Raw genomic sequence first — 14,798 nt, 5'->3', positions numbered from 1 at the left:
TAACCAACCCCTAAACCAACCCGTTTTAGTCAAATCCCACCTAATCAGACCTAACCGGTCAATGTACCGGACTCTATGACTCAAAACTGGTACTTAGGAGTCCTATCTAGTCCTAAACTAGATAATATCTAAGTCTACAATCAGATTCTAATCTGATCAGACCTAGACAATGTCTCTATAGACATTCTAAACCCTTAATCAGACCTAACCAAGTCTATTTTGACCTAATTACCTACTGATCAGACCTAGACTAAGCTAGACTAACCCAAATTTGGCTAAACCAGACCTAAATAGCACTTACAGACCTATATCAGACCTGTACCAGCCTATTTAAGCCTAACCCGACCTCCTTCCCAGCTAAACGTAGTCAAATCTAACCTATTTAGACCTGTACCAGCCTAGAAACCGGAATCTATGACCTACATTAGCTAAACCGAGATCTAAACAGGTCTAACCCTAGTTAGCACTTACAGACCTATATCAGACCTGTACCAGCCTATTTAAGCCTAACCCGACCTCCTTCCCAGCTAAACGTAGTCAAATCTAACCTATTTAGACCTGTACCAGCCTAGAAACCGGAATCTATGACCTACATTAGCTAAACCGAGATCTAAACAGGTCTAACCCTAGTGAATTTTCACTAAACCAAGCCAAATTGAGTACTAGACCAACCTAGCAGGGGAAACCGATCACTACAGACCCTAATCTACCCTAAACCAGTCCATTATGCCCTAAACCAGACACCATCAGACCTCATTTGGACTACCCTAACCCTATACTAGTTAGTTCTAGTCCTAATTACACACTCCAGACCCTAAAACGATCTAATCTAGTCCTAAACCTCGAATTCAGATCCTAACCCGACCAATACCAGCCCTAACCAGATAAATCATATCCTAAACAGACCTCTATTAGCCTAAAAACAATCTGATCTTACCTAATACCGGACCCAATTGACCTAGACGGTCTAACTCTAGCCTAATTGGACGAACATACCCTAACCTTAGACTTAAACCAGTCTAAACCGGCCTTAATTCACCTCCAATCAGACCTTATTGGTCTGAACCGAACAATTCTAGCCCTTCCCAGACAAATCAGACCTTAACCGACACTTAAACCAGCCTAAACTAGTCTGAATTGCCCTAAACCGGACTCAATTGACCTAAACCGGACCTGAATTGACCTAAACCGGACTCAATTGTCCTAAACCGAACCTAGATTGACCTGTACCGGTCTAAACCGGTCCAATTGACCCCAAACCGGACCTGAACCGGTCCGATTTGACCTAAACCGGTCAACTGTTGACCAAATTGGTCAACGAATTGACCGAACCGGAGTGAACCGGTCTGAACCGGCCGGGACCGGGTCTGAGCCGGACTGAACCGGCCGGAATCCAGTCTGAACCGACGGAACCGGGTCAAGCCCGATCTGACCGCCGATAACCGGACTTGGATCGACTCGAACCAGATTCGATTGACCCAAACCGGGTTAAACCGAGATTGGATCGATTAAACCGGCGTAAACCGGGTTTAATCCGAAACCCTAATTTCGTAAACCCTAGCCGTCGAGTCACCCGAGTTGACTCGGTGGTTGACTCACCCGATTCCTCCACTCAAACCCTAACTCGGACGAGTCGGGACCGAGTTTCGCCGGAATCAGGGTCTCCTCCGCCGAGTTCACCGAGTTTCAAGGAAACTCGGTCTCTGAAACGGAGAATACGCGGAAATTATAAAGAACCGAGTCAAGAAAACATACCTGACTCACCGGGTTCGAACCTGGTTCACCGAGTCTCGATCTCAGACGCTCCACCTCGATGGATCTGGCCGCCGGCGACTCCGAGACTTTCAGGTCTACTCCCACCGTCGCCGATCCGCCCTATTTGTAGAGTAAAAAGTTAAGTGTTAGTGTTTTATAATGTATTATGAATTAAAATTTGAAAGATTCAACAATAACACTTGTTATTGGTTATTGTGAAGTCGGTATCGAGTTCTCACGGCCACTCCGACGCTCGTTCGTGCAAGAAGAAGAAGCGACACCGGAGTTTAACGAGTTCGGTTACCGAGCAAGCTCGGGCCTACATCTCGGCCGGACGGTGCCGACGAATCCACTAGAATACGGAAGGAACAACAGAGAAGAGAAATACACCCGGCGGCCCTCCACACAAGGTCGGAGGCTCACCGATTTACAACCAGAGAAGAGAACCCGAGACACTTACCGAAAGCGGCCTTTGCTTACCGCACCACCGTCGACTTAGCTCCGTCGTCTCCGAGAAACGTCGGCCGCCTTGTCTCTCTCTCTTCTCCTCACGATCGCCTCCGCGATCGCCCTCCTCTTTCTCTCTCTCTCCCGAAACTTCTCCTCGAGCCACGCGCCACACTTTCGTCTTCACGCGTATTAGGGTTTCATTAACTCCCGGGATGAAACGCTGCGTTTCAGGTTAAAACCCGAAACCTCCTCCCGGGATGAAACGCTGCGTTTCGGGTTAAAACCCGAAACCTCCTTCCCAAAGGAAAACTAACGTTTCTACGATTCAATAGCAGCATGGTTCTAGGGTTCTATAAAATTTTTGTTTTACTTCCGCTGCGCAAACCCTAGAATCGATCTCTTAGGAATAGGATTCACTTTAGAGATCCCAGGAATTCCTTCATAATGTTCTCACTGATTACAAGTGCCATTTATGTTCAGGGTATACGAAGTGTTCTTCAAATAAAGGAGGGAGAAGAACATATTTTTTTTAATCTACATGAAGATGAAAGTAGTCATCCGGAGGTTCAAAGTTTGATGCAACAATTGAAGATGAATCCGAGAAGTATTTCCGCCAACGGGCCTTAAGGCCCAACAGTTATCTTAGACATTAGTTTCAATTCAATGTTTCTAATACTATAAATAAGTTACACAAAGTACACGTGTTTCAATACAAAAAAAAAAACGACTCAATTCTAAAAAATTATAACAATTCAATTTGTATATAAAATATATTTCTACTTATAATAAAACAAATTTCAACCATTCAACTGTTTAAACTTAATAAAACAAACCTCACCTTTTTTTCATTGAATCAATTAGGATCAATTCAATTATTAATTAACCAAATCTTGAACACGAAGACCATCATTTTCTATCTCATTATATTAATTAATCATCCCTAAACACAAGCACCATCATTTTCTAAATTCTTCCCCCAATTCATGCATATTAGCAATAGCAGGCAAGAAAGCAGCAAAGATCATACACCATCGAAGTCAACCATGAACATCATGTCATCTATGCATGTGGTTACAAATGCATACATATATATATATATATATATGTGTGTGTGTGTGTGCGTGTTTCGATACAAACACTTACACTTTCTACGTTCTCCCGCCCATCCACGCATGACCTATGGTTGGGATGAACGCAGTAGAGATGATACAATCAAAACAAACCATTTCAAGAAGAAAACCATTCATGTCGCATATGCATGTTATTACAAAAGTACACATGTATGTTTCCGACACAAAACACTATATATGATATCATGCAAAATCAACGAGAAAGAGAACCCCACTTTCAAGGAGAAGAAGAAACTTGAGTGACAACGGCAGAGACCATGGCGTTCACACCACAAATGCCGTGGCCGCGGCATAGCTTGTAGTATCCGTTCTCGCCCCACGTCTTCCCCCACGAATTCTTGATTATCCAATACGGTCTGTTTCCGAGCCGTAGGATCGAGAACCCTTTCGAACCGTACCCCACGAGGAGAACCCCGTGGTTGAGCCTCCTCTTGCTGCATATAAGAGGGCACGACACTCCGCCTATGTACGTCTGCATGTACACCGCGTTCAATCCCACTGCACCACACCACACAGGCAATAACCTCGAGGTATTAGCTTATTTCTCGAGTTACGGTTTCTCGATATTGATAATCCGAACCTTTCAATGCGAGAATTATGCTAACTTTGTCGTTAAGTTCCGATTTGTGAACCTATACATTTTGTATGCAAAAACCCGAGTCCAATGTTTTCTTCTAATCAACACTAAACATGTTGGTGATCTTCTGGATTATAATAATTAAAAAAAAAAAAACTAAAACATGTAATATATTTTACCATGAATGAAAATGCTCAATTGAACTCATCGACCATGACAATTACCTAAATGAATTGGTAGGAGACATTCTAATTAGGAATGATATGGTTAGTTCGGTTTTAAAAAAAACTATAACAATTCGGTTTTTAGGTTCGGTTCAATTTCACATTCAATTTTTTTGGTTTTCAACAAATCATACCCATTCGAATTTTATATCGATTAAGGTCATGTGTTAATTCTTATCAACCCACCCCTAACCCTAATCAGTAAATATTTTAGGATAAATGACTTAAAGACAGCTTGTAACAAACGAATAGCAAAACTCACCGGCTAAAGGGCCGTGCCGCACTAGATTGGCGGCGATTTGGTTCTCGTCCAAGGGAATAGTCGTGAAATTTGCCAATCGCACGGCCACCTTACCGGCATCAAACCTGCACCGGCCGCGTTTTCCGGTGTAAGGATACGAGCTCTCCTCTTCCAAGCCGCCTGCCTCCATCACGTACTTGTAGGCATTGGTCATGAGCCCTCCCCCGCACCCATCGTCGCACGCTTTCTTGTCCTTGGTGTCGCACTTTTCATTTACATAGAATTATTATTGGATTTTATAAAATCAAAATCAAAATAAGAAAAGAGTTATTATATATACTGACGGCGTGATCACAATCGACGAGCTGTTGCTCGCTGAGATTGAGAAGCTTTCCGGTGGAGACGAAATTAGCTCCTTCGATTGCTCCTGTGGTGCTAAATGCCCAGCACGACCCACATGCTCCCTTCACGCACCAAAAAAAAAAAAAACCATATGTAAATTATAAGTGAACGATCAACATATACATACATACATACATATAAATATTTTTTGGTAAAAAATATTTTTTTTGTGAAACACATACATCTATACATATATATATATACCTGCATCTTGACGTCAGTCACCGCACCCTTCTCCCTCCAGTCGAAATCCTCCGGCAACCCATCAATCTCCGCCATCTCCACATCCTCTGCCGCTGCCTCCTGGACCCCAACTCCGCCTTCGTCGGCGGCCAAGACTCCGGTGAACATGCGCTCGAACTCCTCCTCGGTCAGGTCGGAGAACTGAGTGACGCCGTGGACGGCTGTGGGGTCCATCATCTGGTGCTCCGCCGCTCTCAGGACGTTCCTCGCAAACACCCCGAGACGGTGGACGTACTCTTCCCTCGTCTCGTAGCTCTTGCCGTACTCCGACATGAACGCGCGGAACCTGCTCTCCGTGTGGGTCCCGACGAGTGTTTTGCGGTGATCCTCTGTGACTTGGCGTATGGCAAGGTCCTCATGATCTGATGCCACGCAGCTGACACCGTCTGTTACGAGGATGAGGAAGAAGAAGAAGAAGGTTGTGCATGTTGCGGGTCTTAGGGCTTTAGCCACCATTTTTGTTCAGTGGAGCTTCAACTTCCCCAGAGAATTGCTCGTTTTGTCTTCTCTATAAATATATGTGTATATAATACAGATATGCATGTATATCTAGTTTATATTTGCTTGTATAGTTCTGGATTTTCAAAAAGTAAAAAGAAGAGAGGGTATTTTGGGAAAACATAGTCAAGAGTTGCATGCAGAGATCCAGATCACCATTAGAACATACACGTGGAGGTTTGCATGTAGCGGACAAGTAATATGATTGACACGTGGATCTTCGCTGTTGACGTGTCGTTTGCCCTTCGGGACGTTTTCTTTATTATATCTTTTTGTACGGATTTAGATTTTCTTAAAATGCGAAGGAAATGGTTTTTTTCTCTCTTGAGAGGTGGTCCGTAATCGTTTAAGTTTGGTTTTTTGGTTTTATATAAATATATATATATCAATAGATTATTATATTATATTATATTATATTTGATTTGATATTGATTTCGATTTTATTCGATTTTAATTTTTTGAAAATTCTACTTTTTTTTTAAAATCTGTTTTTTAAATTTTTTAAAAAAATTTGATTCGGATCCGTAAAATCAATTCTCTGAAAATGATTACCATTGAAATTTTTTGGATAATTCGTTTTTGAAAACATTGCCGATTTTTATTAATTGACCTTACCGACACACACCTACGAGAAGCTCCTTGCAAGCGTAACAAAACCAAGATGTAACAGCACTTATGGATCAAAAATTGCATGGACTTGATAACTTTAATATCAAAAGTACATCTCTTTTAGAGTTTCAATCTGATTCCATGTAACACTACACATCAAATATAATCATCATCTAGACTCAACCAACCAGCCAATCATTCTTCTTCTTCTTCGACATCTCCTCTGTAATCTTACAGCGAATCGGTGAATCTTTCCACTTCGTATGCATATTGCTTCAAGAACGGTGGCTTCAGCCCTTCGTCTGTGCCCTTTTCTTTTTAGGCAGTTTGGCAATCTCCACATCTTCTCCATTCTTGTTGGTTGTTTCCTGAAAGATTTGCATCAAACTATCACATGAATCTAAATCGATTCAACAGACTAATGAACCAAAACCAGGCATGATCAAAAGGGCCATAGTACATTATAAGATACCTTTACATTTTCCTTCCTTTTGAGCTGTCTTCTTGATCTCTTGCTTCCCCTTTTCTGTTTCTCCTACGGTTTGGTTTTCAAAGGTTTAGTTAGAAACCCATCAGAAGAACGTTTCACATTCACTAAAATATTGGATTTGGATGGAAAACCTGCACTAAATTAGCGTCAAGAACATGTGTCTCTTCAGTAACCTCCTGGTTATCCACTTCTCCATCACTGTCAATGCCATTGGATTTTCCTTGCTTTAGTAATCTCTCTGAACGAGCGTGTTTCTGCAATGAAAACAAGCCCTTATTCTGAATGTGTAATCTTGAAGAGAAACTGCATTATAATCTGTTTCATTTGGTCTGGTAAAAGGTCAAACAACACCTAACACAATGCATAAACTGAATCACGCAATAAAACGAGTTCAACACTTCACTAGCGATGCATCATATTATAAGTTCTTGATAAAATTCCAGTTCTTCTCAGAAACAGCAAGAAAGATTCATCTTTTTACCTTTGACGCAACATGTGCTCGCATCGTTGCATCATTCAGACAAATGGTATTTGGACAGTATCTGCATTTGAAAACTGACTTGCATCTTATCATACAATCTGGGATATCTTGGTCATGTTCTTCCTTCTCACCCACAGCATCAAATTTAGTAGACAGTGCTTCAAAACCAGGTCGAGAAGATACTTTCGTCTTTCTCATTTTCTCTCTATATTCATCAGCATGATCAGAATCGTCATCGTCATCATCAACACCAACATCAACGTTAACGTTGTCACTGCGACTATCGGCATTTACAGGACCTGCCATAGCAAGTTCCAATACTCAGAGACAGCTAAAGAAAGCGTATCAACCAATTTCGATGCATTCAATCAAAGGAAAAGGAAGGCGATTTTCGTGTTACTCGTCAATTACTTCGAAAAGAGTGTGCAAGCTTTCAAGCCATTCTCTGTTCTTACGTACAATCACAGAAGTAGAGAGATGTATCATGTAATGGAGAAGAGAGAATTAAACCTGACGAAGCAGGGCTGGGTTCATCATCCTCTTCGTTACGCTCCGACAAAGAATCATCTTCCGACACCTCTGCAGCGACATCATCCTCGGACTCTGCTAAATCTTCTGTCTCAACCTCGGAGTCAGAAGAGAAGGAAGAAGAATCGGATCCACTGTCTCTTTCACCATGTTCAAGCCTGTAGAATCGTCTCTTTATCATTTTCGATGCTTCGAATCTGCAGAGGCAACAAACCTATAACTACAAAACTTCAAACCCTTGATTTGGAACTCAAAAAGAACCAAAGAAAACCTGCAAAGGAAGAAATTTGTCACAGAATGAACAAACGGAGAGAGATTTCGTACCGTCAGTGTTGCAAGGGTAGTCACAGGGCCGGCAACTTCAAGCGCAAGAGCGATAAACAAACAAGGAGACGGGAATTAGGGTTTAAAGGATTTTAGTAATTATAAAAATCAGTTAAGGGTGTTTTAGTAAATGACCTACAGTCCAAATAATGTTGTACTCTGGATACAAAGGTACAACCCGTCAATGCAGGGGTTCTTCTTCTTTAAGTCTTTAACCTTTTAGGGTTTCTCCTCTCATCGAAGCCCATAAAATTTCCTTACCTAACTCGTCGTCTCTGTGGTGGAAATTTTGCAAATCAGACGTCTATGAGTACGAGGGGGTTCTGGTTCTTGGGAAATTTTATTTGGGAACAGTCGGATTTTAGGGTTTGGGTTAGCTTAAGTGAATCTTGGTTGGTTAATCGTTTTTTTGTTTCTCTTTTGGCGCAGTGAGATTGCACGATGAGAGAGAGAGAGAAGGAGAAGGCAAGCTGGAGAACAGAATCTTCGTGGGAGGATTATCGCGGGACGTCAAAGAGAGACAGCTCGAGCACACTTTTGGCCGCTTCGGCAAAATCGTCGAGTGTCAGGTCTCCGATCCGCTTTTCTAAATCAGATGCCTTATGTTCCTTGAGTCTTCGTTCTTTGCTTGGTCCTGCATTGTTGTTGTCTTGTTTGCCGAGTGGTTCGAAGGACAATTGGAAATTTCAGAGACCCATGTTCGAATCTGTGTTTTGGAGTGAACCATGGATCTGGGAATGTAGGAGCTTTGTCTGGATGAAACCCAAAATACCTCAGTAACCAATCCATGATCGAACCTGGTGGTCACTAAGATATTTCAACTGTTGCAGCCAAGCATGTTTATTTTTGTGTTGCTAAAACATCAATCAGGGCAGTGCCATATGCATGTAGCTGGAGCTGGTTTCCCTCCTGCCCTTTTGATTTGATTGAGGTACCGCCTTCAGTAGTATCTCTGAAATGGTCTCTATGAGATCATTTCGCTATGCCCTCGAAGTACCATTGGCGGGATATTGAAGCATTTCTAACTAATTAATATTGATGGAAAGGAACTCACGAGATGATAAATGGTTGCCTGGTTGGTCTATAAATGTCATGTTCAGAATGCCGGCCTTTCTTTTAGCGGACTTAGCTTGAGAAATGATGTTATGACACTCATTGTTGTGGCCGTATAAAGTTGGAGACAAGAAACAAGGTACAGGCAGATCATTGCTTTGTGACATTGTGGTATGTGATTATGAAGACTTCAAAAGAGCAACTGCTGCATTGTAGTGATGAGAGCACTGAGAAGGATATTTGATATTCGTTTTCTGATGATTATTCTGCATCAGTATTATATTCCTACTAAGTCAGTAATATGGTAGAAGATCACCCGTTATCAGACGAAAGAGTCTTGCTATTCGTCTATTTGCTTGAGAATTTTTCTGATTGTGCCACTTCTGCTGCATTCTATAACAAACGGTAACGTAAGCTATCTGCTTATTGCCTTTGTTTCTAATTTCACATCTGGTGCAGACGGATTTATCATGTTTTCTTCCTTGATACTCATTGTTCTGAATTTCATAGACTTCCGATAAGGAAGATTGTAGACTAACTTTCACCAATGTAAAGAAAGCTGCAAAAGTCTTTCTTTCCCACATAACTTTCCCTTTGAAAATGTGCTTCTGCATGACACATAGAGTTGCCAATCAGTTTTTGGCTGTTATGTGACCGAGTGTTTCGAATCATGACTTTTATGTGTACTGATGGTTTCCTCTGTACTTTTATGAGCAGACAAACCTTATCTTATACTTTGGTGGCTTGTCTTTCGTTTATACTTTCTTCTTCTGCCAATGGTTTATCACCTTCACCAAATGATTGACTTGGAACAGTTTATAATGTAAAAAACATATATTTACTTTTCAGGATAAATTAGTTAACTTTTGTGTTGTTCAGAATCTAACGTTCTTGCGAGGTATCTTGCATGAAGAAGACAAAACATATATTTACTTCTATGTCCATGCTATGTCATTCCTGGTCTGTTGGTTCCATATGAGAACGTGGTTTCCTTGTTACCTCTTGTTTTGGTTGCACTTAAGCTACTTAATGGCGTCATCACTTTCGGTGTACATTTGTAGATCATGGTGGAGAAAGAGACAGGTCGTTCACGTGGATTTGGATTTATCACATTTTCCGACCGCCGAGGAGCAGATGATGCAATTAAGCATATGCATGGGAGGGAGTTTGGTGAAAGGGTCATCTCTGTGAACAAAGCCGAACCCAAGATTGGGGGAGATGATTTAGATCATTCTCAAAGAGGGGGTGCTGGCTACTCATCTCGTGGCAAGGTTAGCTATAGGGGAGGAGCACCCGCCATAGCTGAGGACGAGTGCTTCAAGTGTGGACGGCCTGGCCATTGGGCCCGAGACTGCCCATCAATTGGTGCCGGGCAAAGCGGTCCAAGAGATTTGTTATCATTGCGTTCTAGATCCGGTGAATTCAATGGAAATGGACGCCGAGATCATCACTTTGGAGATCGTGAGCACTTCTGGGAACGTGATCGTTACGTGGATGAACGATATGGTGGTGGAACCTATAATGTCAGGGACCGTTTAGAGAGGGGAGACAGATATGGACGAGCTCGTGATCAATATGAATTCGAAAGGTAAGTGTTTTCATCCACATTTTTTTGTTTGTGGGAACTAGAACTTGTGGATCTCATTTAAACCTGGTATGAACTGAAAACCAAATACCAATTTGGTTTTGTGGTCCAAGACACTGTGTCGTTTGTCTTTTTGGGAAGGAAACTGTCCTCATCTTCGATACAATGATGCTGCAGGTACGCCGTGCCACCTGGAGATCGGTTAGGGGGGGATAGGTATGGCGGGTCGGAACGATATGGCGGGAAAGTGAGAGGGTACGAGAGGGATTCTTACGCGAGGGGGATGAATGACAGGTACGGTGGGGCAGCGAGGCCAACACCACGGGATGAGGGGAGAGGCCAGAGAGCTCGGCCTGGTCCTTACAGCCGGCCGAGCCGGGCTGTGGAACGAGCCTCTTCGTTTGATCGTTGGTAGGTGAATGAAAAATGACAAGAAAAGAAATTGCCAACCAATGGAACCTTTCTTTTGGATTTTGTGAATTGGGTGAATAGAAATCCGATTCTACATCTGATGTTTTGTTTTGTTTGTGTTTTGAGATTACCGTAATCAGATGATTAGTCTCCGGTCTATGCATATCGTATGTATAGATATTGTTGAACCTCGTTCCAAAGTGATATATATATATATATATATATATATATATATATATGGACATGCAACGCGAATGGAATTATTATTTATTTCTGATATTTGTTCGATACATAGTCAAACAAAAAAAAATCAATCGTGGAAATCTTCGTTCGCCCATAAATATGAATATGTATATTTTTTTTTTATAACCATGATGATGTCATATACATACGCACCTATATGTACACATGCATCACACATCATATGTATATGTATGCATGTATGGATGTATATGTGTATATATATATATATGTTTATATATATACACATACACATTCATACATTACATAACATATATACACATACACATATCATATGTATGTATGTATGTGTACATATAAGAATTTAGGTTGTATTTTTTAACGATGACGTGATAAATTAATGTGATGATATAACATCACGATCGGTTTTTAGGCATATACATTTATATTCTCGCCGTTGCATTTCGTTCAATTTAAACAACAGTATCATCTATACAGTAATTTGGTTCAATTTATTAATATTAGCTAATGCCCTAATAGAACTAATTTATAATTTTCTAGTGAGATTAAGTTTACTCTATATTTATATCTATATATATATATATATATATATATATTATTTGGTTGAATGAATAATACAACAAAGTTTTATTAAAAAAAATAACTACCAATGCTAAGCTATGCATCTAACACCTCATAATTAATTAATAACAATAAATCATTTTTTTTCGAAAATATATTATTGGTGCTAAAATAAATATGACAAATCATGGTATACAATAATCATCTAATCAAGGGGCATTAATTACATTTATGCTATGGAAGTGAAATAGACATTCATAGGCATTGACTGGAAAATTAAATATGAAATCATGAAAGTTGAAGGATGGTTCCACATCTACGACTCTAGCTTGTAACCATTGACTTCTTTACAGGAAAAATAAATTTGAACACCCACTTCTCTACGATTCCAATTATTTTCAAGATTTTATTTCAAATTATTTAAATTTGAATAGTGCCGTTACAATCCCAATTGACTTTGATTCGAATCCTATATTTAAAAAAATAATAATAGAACCAATTTCTGTCCATCTTTTTTTCGTTTCTTTTCATTTTTATTTGTATTGGGTTCCCTTTTTTTTTGTTGCATTCAAATTCATAAAAATGTTGTCTTCATATGACTTTTAAAAAGTCTTAAGTTGACTTAAGCAAAGTAACAAAGAAGTCTTCGTTTCTCTAAAGAAGATAGAATTCCATAATACTTGCACACTTAAAATTTTCAGACAAGTGTTTAGTTGTGCAATTCGTTATTTACAAATGTTACATACATATATATATATATATATATATATATATATATGAGTGAAATATTATAGAGTTTATTAAACGAGTAAATCGATATTTGATATAACAATATTGATTATATACATTTATACTGAGTCCTAATATTTAATGGAACTCTACCAATCTCAAATCTTTATGTAGAAATATCCATATATGTGCGACTATAGGATAAGATTTGATATTTAATTTATAGTCTTTGTGTTTTGGTAGTGCGATATAGACGTTTTGAAATTGTCAACATTTGTTTGTAAGAATTAAGAAATACACTCATCCAATACGCAAGTAAAATGGACTCACTTCTAATAAAATTATAGTATCAATTTAAAGAAAAAATGAAGACAATTTATTTTGGAGTTAGAAAAAAAAAAGCAGCATGTGACTTGTTATATGGTTTATTAATCAATCCCTATTTTAATTTACTCGATTTTTTGGTTTACTTTAATAATTAATTAATTTTGATATTTATCAAAATTATATTCATTTAGTTACTCACCAAATAAAACCTAATCCTAGACTTTCAGATAAAAATCAAACACGTGAATTGAATTGAAACCGAACATTGATAAAACCAAATTTAAAAAACAAAGTATAAACTTAGAAAGAACAATATATATTATTCATTTCAATCTTGTCTTGAATGATGACGGTAAGAAATGTGGTTCATTGTTTCTCTTTGAATTATTATTTTTGTTATTATTATTATTAGTTGTTATTGTTTGTTGTGGTAGAATTTTCTTTTTCCGTGAACTCGCTATATATATTTATATGACTTTCCCCCACCAAAAAATAGAATAAACGAATAAAATATTATGGAAGAGATGCTTCGGTTCACATAATAATCCTACACTTCTTTATAGTTTATTTGTGGAATCAAAACACTTCATGAGTTAGACATATATCCACCGGTCGACTATTCAACAATATTATCAAATTATAATACTTATATAATTTGGTCATCACTATAATTACATAACTCAAAATTAGTTTACTAATCAATCAGGCGAATTGTATGAGGAAAGACATATTCCCGATATTTATGGTCCGTATATATATGTATGTAGTTTGCACGTCACAATGTTCTTAGGGTTTAGTTTTCAAAATGCATGACGTCTGTTTCTATAAAGTATGCTTTGTTTTTGCATGATCATAGGAACTATACGTAGAATATGTCGATGAAAATAAAATCGAATCTGAATTTTTTTAATTATTCGTTTCTCGCATAGGAAATAAATATGTAGTATTTTAAGATACACTGCTCCTAACACATGCCCAAGAGAATCTTACCTTCTTTTTTTTTTTGTTCATTCGAATATATAAGATTCTTCGTTTACATTTACTTGGCAAAGATACACGAATTCAAACTGCGGTCAAATTAAGAGAAATAAAACCTTTAGCCTTTTTTATTTTGATTATCATATACATATATATGTATATGTGTGTGTGTTATGATATTTTAAATTAACTTTGGTGAAAAGTAGAAACACAATAAACATAAATATACACCAATTAGGTTTTTAAGATTTGTTTTTATTAACTATCGAAGATCAACTCGAGACCATCTCAATAAATATATATATATATATATATATATATATATATATAGTGGCGAATCTAAAAAAAATATAAGAAGGATATTCATTTTATAGAATCAAATGATATTTTTATGGGGGTATTTGATAATTTTCTTCGTAATTTTATAAAATTTATGTAAGAATTACCATTTTTTTTTAATTAGAGAGGGGACATGTGCTCCACCTTTCACAACGTAGGTTTGTTTGCCTCGTGTGTGTATCTCTTAGGAGAGTATATTTTTTTAATAGTATATAATTTTTTGGAAACTTAAATATGTTTAAAGAAATATTTATTTCAAAGTTATTCTTACTGTTGAATTCAATACGTTTGGATATTTGATGCACACATTTTTATGTGAAACGTGTTATTCTTTTTGTATTAATGGTTTTTTAATTTTGGACAAATATACTTCTAATTAACTTGGTTTTGTTTCGCTTCGGATTTTCATAATGTTATATATTATTTCTTGTATCATTAATATATGAATTTCATTACAAAAATCTTCATATATGATATCAATCATATAAACTCAATCAATCCTCTTAAATGGTAGTATATAATATATTTATACTTAATACAAATTAATTCGAGATTAACATATACTATATGATAATTTTTTTTAAAGATGTAAATCGTATTTAATTCGTGAGGATTCGAACTCGACGCTTGGATGTATATAT

The 14,798-nt window shown here is 38.1% G+C and overlaps 3 protein-coding genes across 7 annotated transcripts; 1 reads left to right on the top strand and 2 right to left on the bottom strand.

Moving 5' to 3' along the window:
* Window positions 1-3,409: 3,409 nt before the first annotated feature.
* Window positions 3,410-5,556, bottom strand: LOC104809980 (probable cysteine protease RD19D). Its single transcript, XM_010536129.1, has 4 exons — window positions 4,984-5,556; window positions 4,722-4,841; window positions 4,399-4,642; window positions 3,410-3,833 (listed from the first exon to the last, which is right to left on the bottom strand). Exons 1-4 carry the CDS (start codon window positions 5,476-5,478, stop codon window positions 3,553-3,555), a joined length of 1,140 nt encoding a protein of 379 aa, XP_010534431.1. The 5' UTR covers window positions 5,479-5,556; the 3' UTR covers window positions 3,410-3,552.
* Window positions 5,557-6,193: 637 nt separating this feature from the next.
* LOC104809979 lies at window positions 6,194-8,023 on the bottom strand. Of its 3 annotated transcripts, none has more exons than XM_010536125.2 (6): window positions 7,953-8,023; window positions 7,611-7,842; window positions 7,101-7,399; window positions 6,751-6,873; window positions 6,602-6,664; window positions 6,194-6,497 (listed from the first exon to the last, which is right to left on the bottom strand). In XM_010536125.2, exons 2-6 carry the CDS (start codon window positions 7,807-7,809, stop codon window positions 6,420-6,422), a joined length of 762 nt encoding a protein of 253 aa, XP_010534427.1. In that variant the 5' UTR covers window positions 7,810-7,842; window positions 7,953-8,023; the 3' UTR covers window positions 6,194-6,419. The 3 variants fall into 3 exon arrangements, with proteins under 3 accessions (XP_010534427.1, XP_010534430.1, XP_010534429.1); XM_010536128.2 differs by having other exon boundaries at window positions 6,602-6,655; XM_010536127.2 differs by having other exon boundaries at window positions 7,611-7,825; window positions 7,953-8,018.
* A 128-nt stretch (window positions 8,024-8,151) lies between these two features.
* On the top strand, window positions 8,152-11,189 carry LOC104809978 (glycine-rich RNA-binding protein RZ1B). Of its 3 annotated transcripts, XM_010536122.1 has the most exons (4): window positions 8,152-8,262; window positions 8,382-8,521; window positions 10,067-10,593; window positions 10,768-11,189. In XM_010536122.1, exons 1-4 carry the CDS (start codon window positions 8,259-8,261, stop codon window positions 11,003-11,005), a joined length of 909 nt encoding a protein of 302 aa, XP_010534424.1. In that variant the 5' UTR covers window positions 8,152-8,258; the 3' UTR covers window positions 11,006-11,189. The 3 variants fall into 3 exon arrangements, with proteins under 3 accessions (XP_010534424.1, XP_010534426.1, XP_010534425.1); XM_010536124.1 differs by lacking the exon at window positions 8,152-8,262 and having other exon boundaries at window positions 8,269-9,410; XM_010536123.1 differs by lacking the exon at window positions 8,152-8,262 and having other exon boundaries at window positions 8,269-9,415.
* Window positions 11,190-14,798: the final 3,609 nt, after the last annotated feature.

Source organism: Tarenaya hassleriana, unplaced genomic scaffold (genome assembly GCF_000463585.1).
Source record: "Tarenaya hassleriana unplaced genomic scaffold, ASM46358v1 Cleome17, whole genome shotgun sequence".
Taxonomy (NCBI): Eukaryota; Viridiplantae; Streptophyta; class Magnoliopsida; order Brassicales; family Cleomaceae; genus Tarenaya; species Tarenaya hassleriana.
The sequence above is the reverse complement of the archived record's forward strand: the minus strand, read 5'-3'. Positions and strand labels throughout refer to the sequence as shown.

Bases quoted from the DNA above. Each gene is read 5' to 3' on its own strand.
- LOC104809980 (XM_010536129.1), bottom strand. From the start codon at position 5,478: ATGGTGGCTAAAGCCCTAAGACCCGCAACATGCACAACCTTCTTCTTC. The intron at 4,842-4,983 runs GTATATATATAT...TGGTGCGTGAAG, and splicing joins TGACTGACGTCAAGATGCAG to GGAGCATGTGGGTCGTGCTG. The intron at 4,643-4,721 runs GTCAGTATATAT...GTAAATGAAAAG, and splicing joins TCGTCGATTGTGATCACGCC to TGCGACACCAAGGACAAGAA.
- LOC104809979 (XM_010536125.2), bottom strand. From the start codon at position 7,809: ATGATAAAGAGACGATTCTACAGGCTTGAACATGGTGAAAGAGACAGT. The intron at 6,874-7,100 runs GTAAAAAGATGA...TTTTCATTGCAG, and splicing joins GAGCACATGTTGCGTCAAAG to AAACACGCTCGTTCAGAGAG. The intron at 6,665-6,750 runs GTTTTCCATCCA...ACCAAACCGTAG, and splicing joins TTGACGCTAATTTAGTGCAG to GAGAAACAGAAAAGGGGAAG.
- LOC104809978 (XM_010536122.1), top strand. The intron at 8,522-10,066 runs GTCTCCGATCCG...GTACATTTGTAG, and splicing joins GCAAAATCGTCGAGTGTCAG to ATCATGGTGGAGAAAGAGAC. The intron at 10,594-10,767 runs GTAAGTGTTTTC...ATGATGCTGCAG, and splicing joins GATCAATATGAATTCGAAAG to GTACGCCGTGCCACCTGGAG.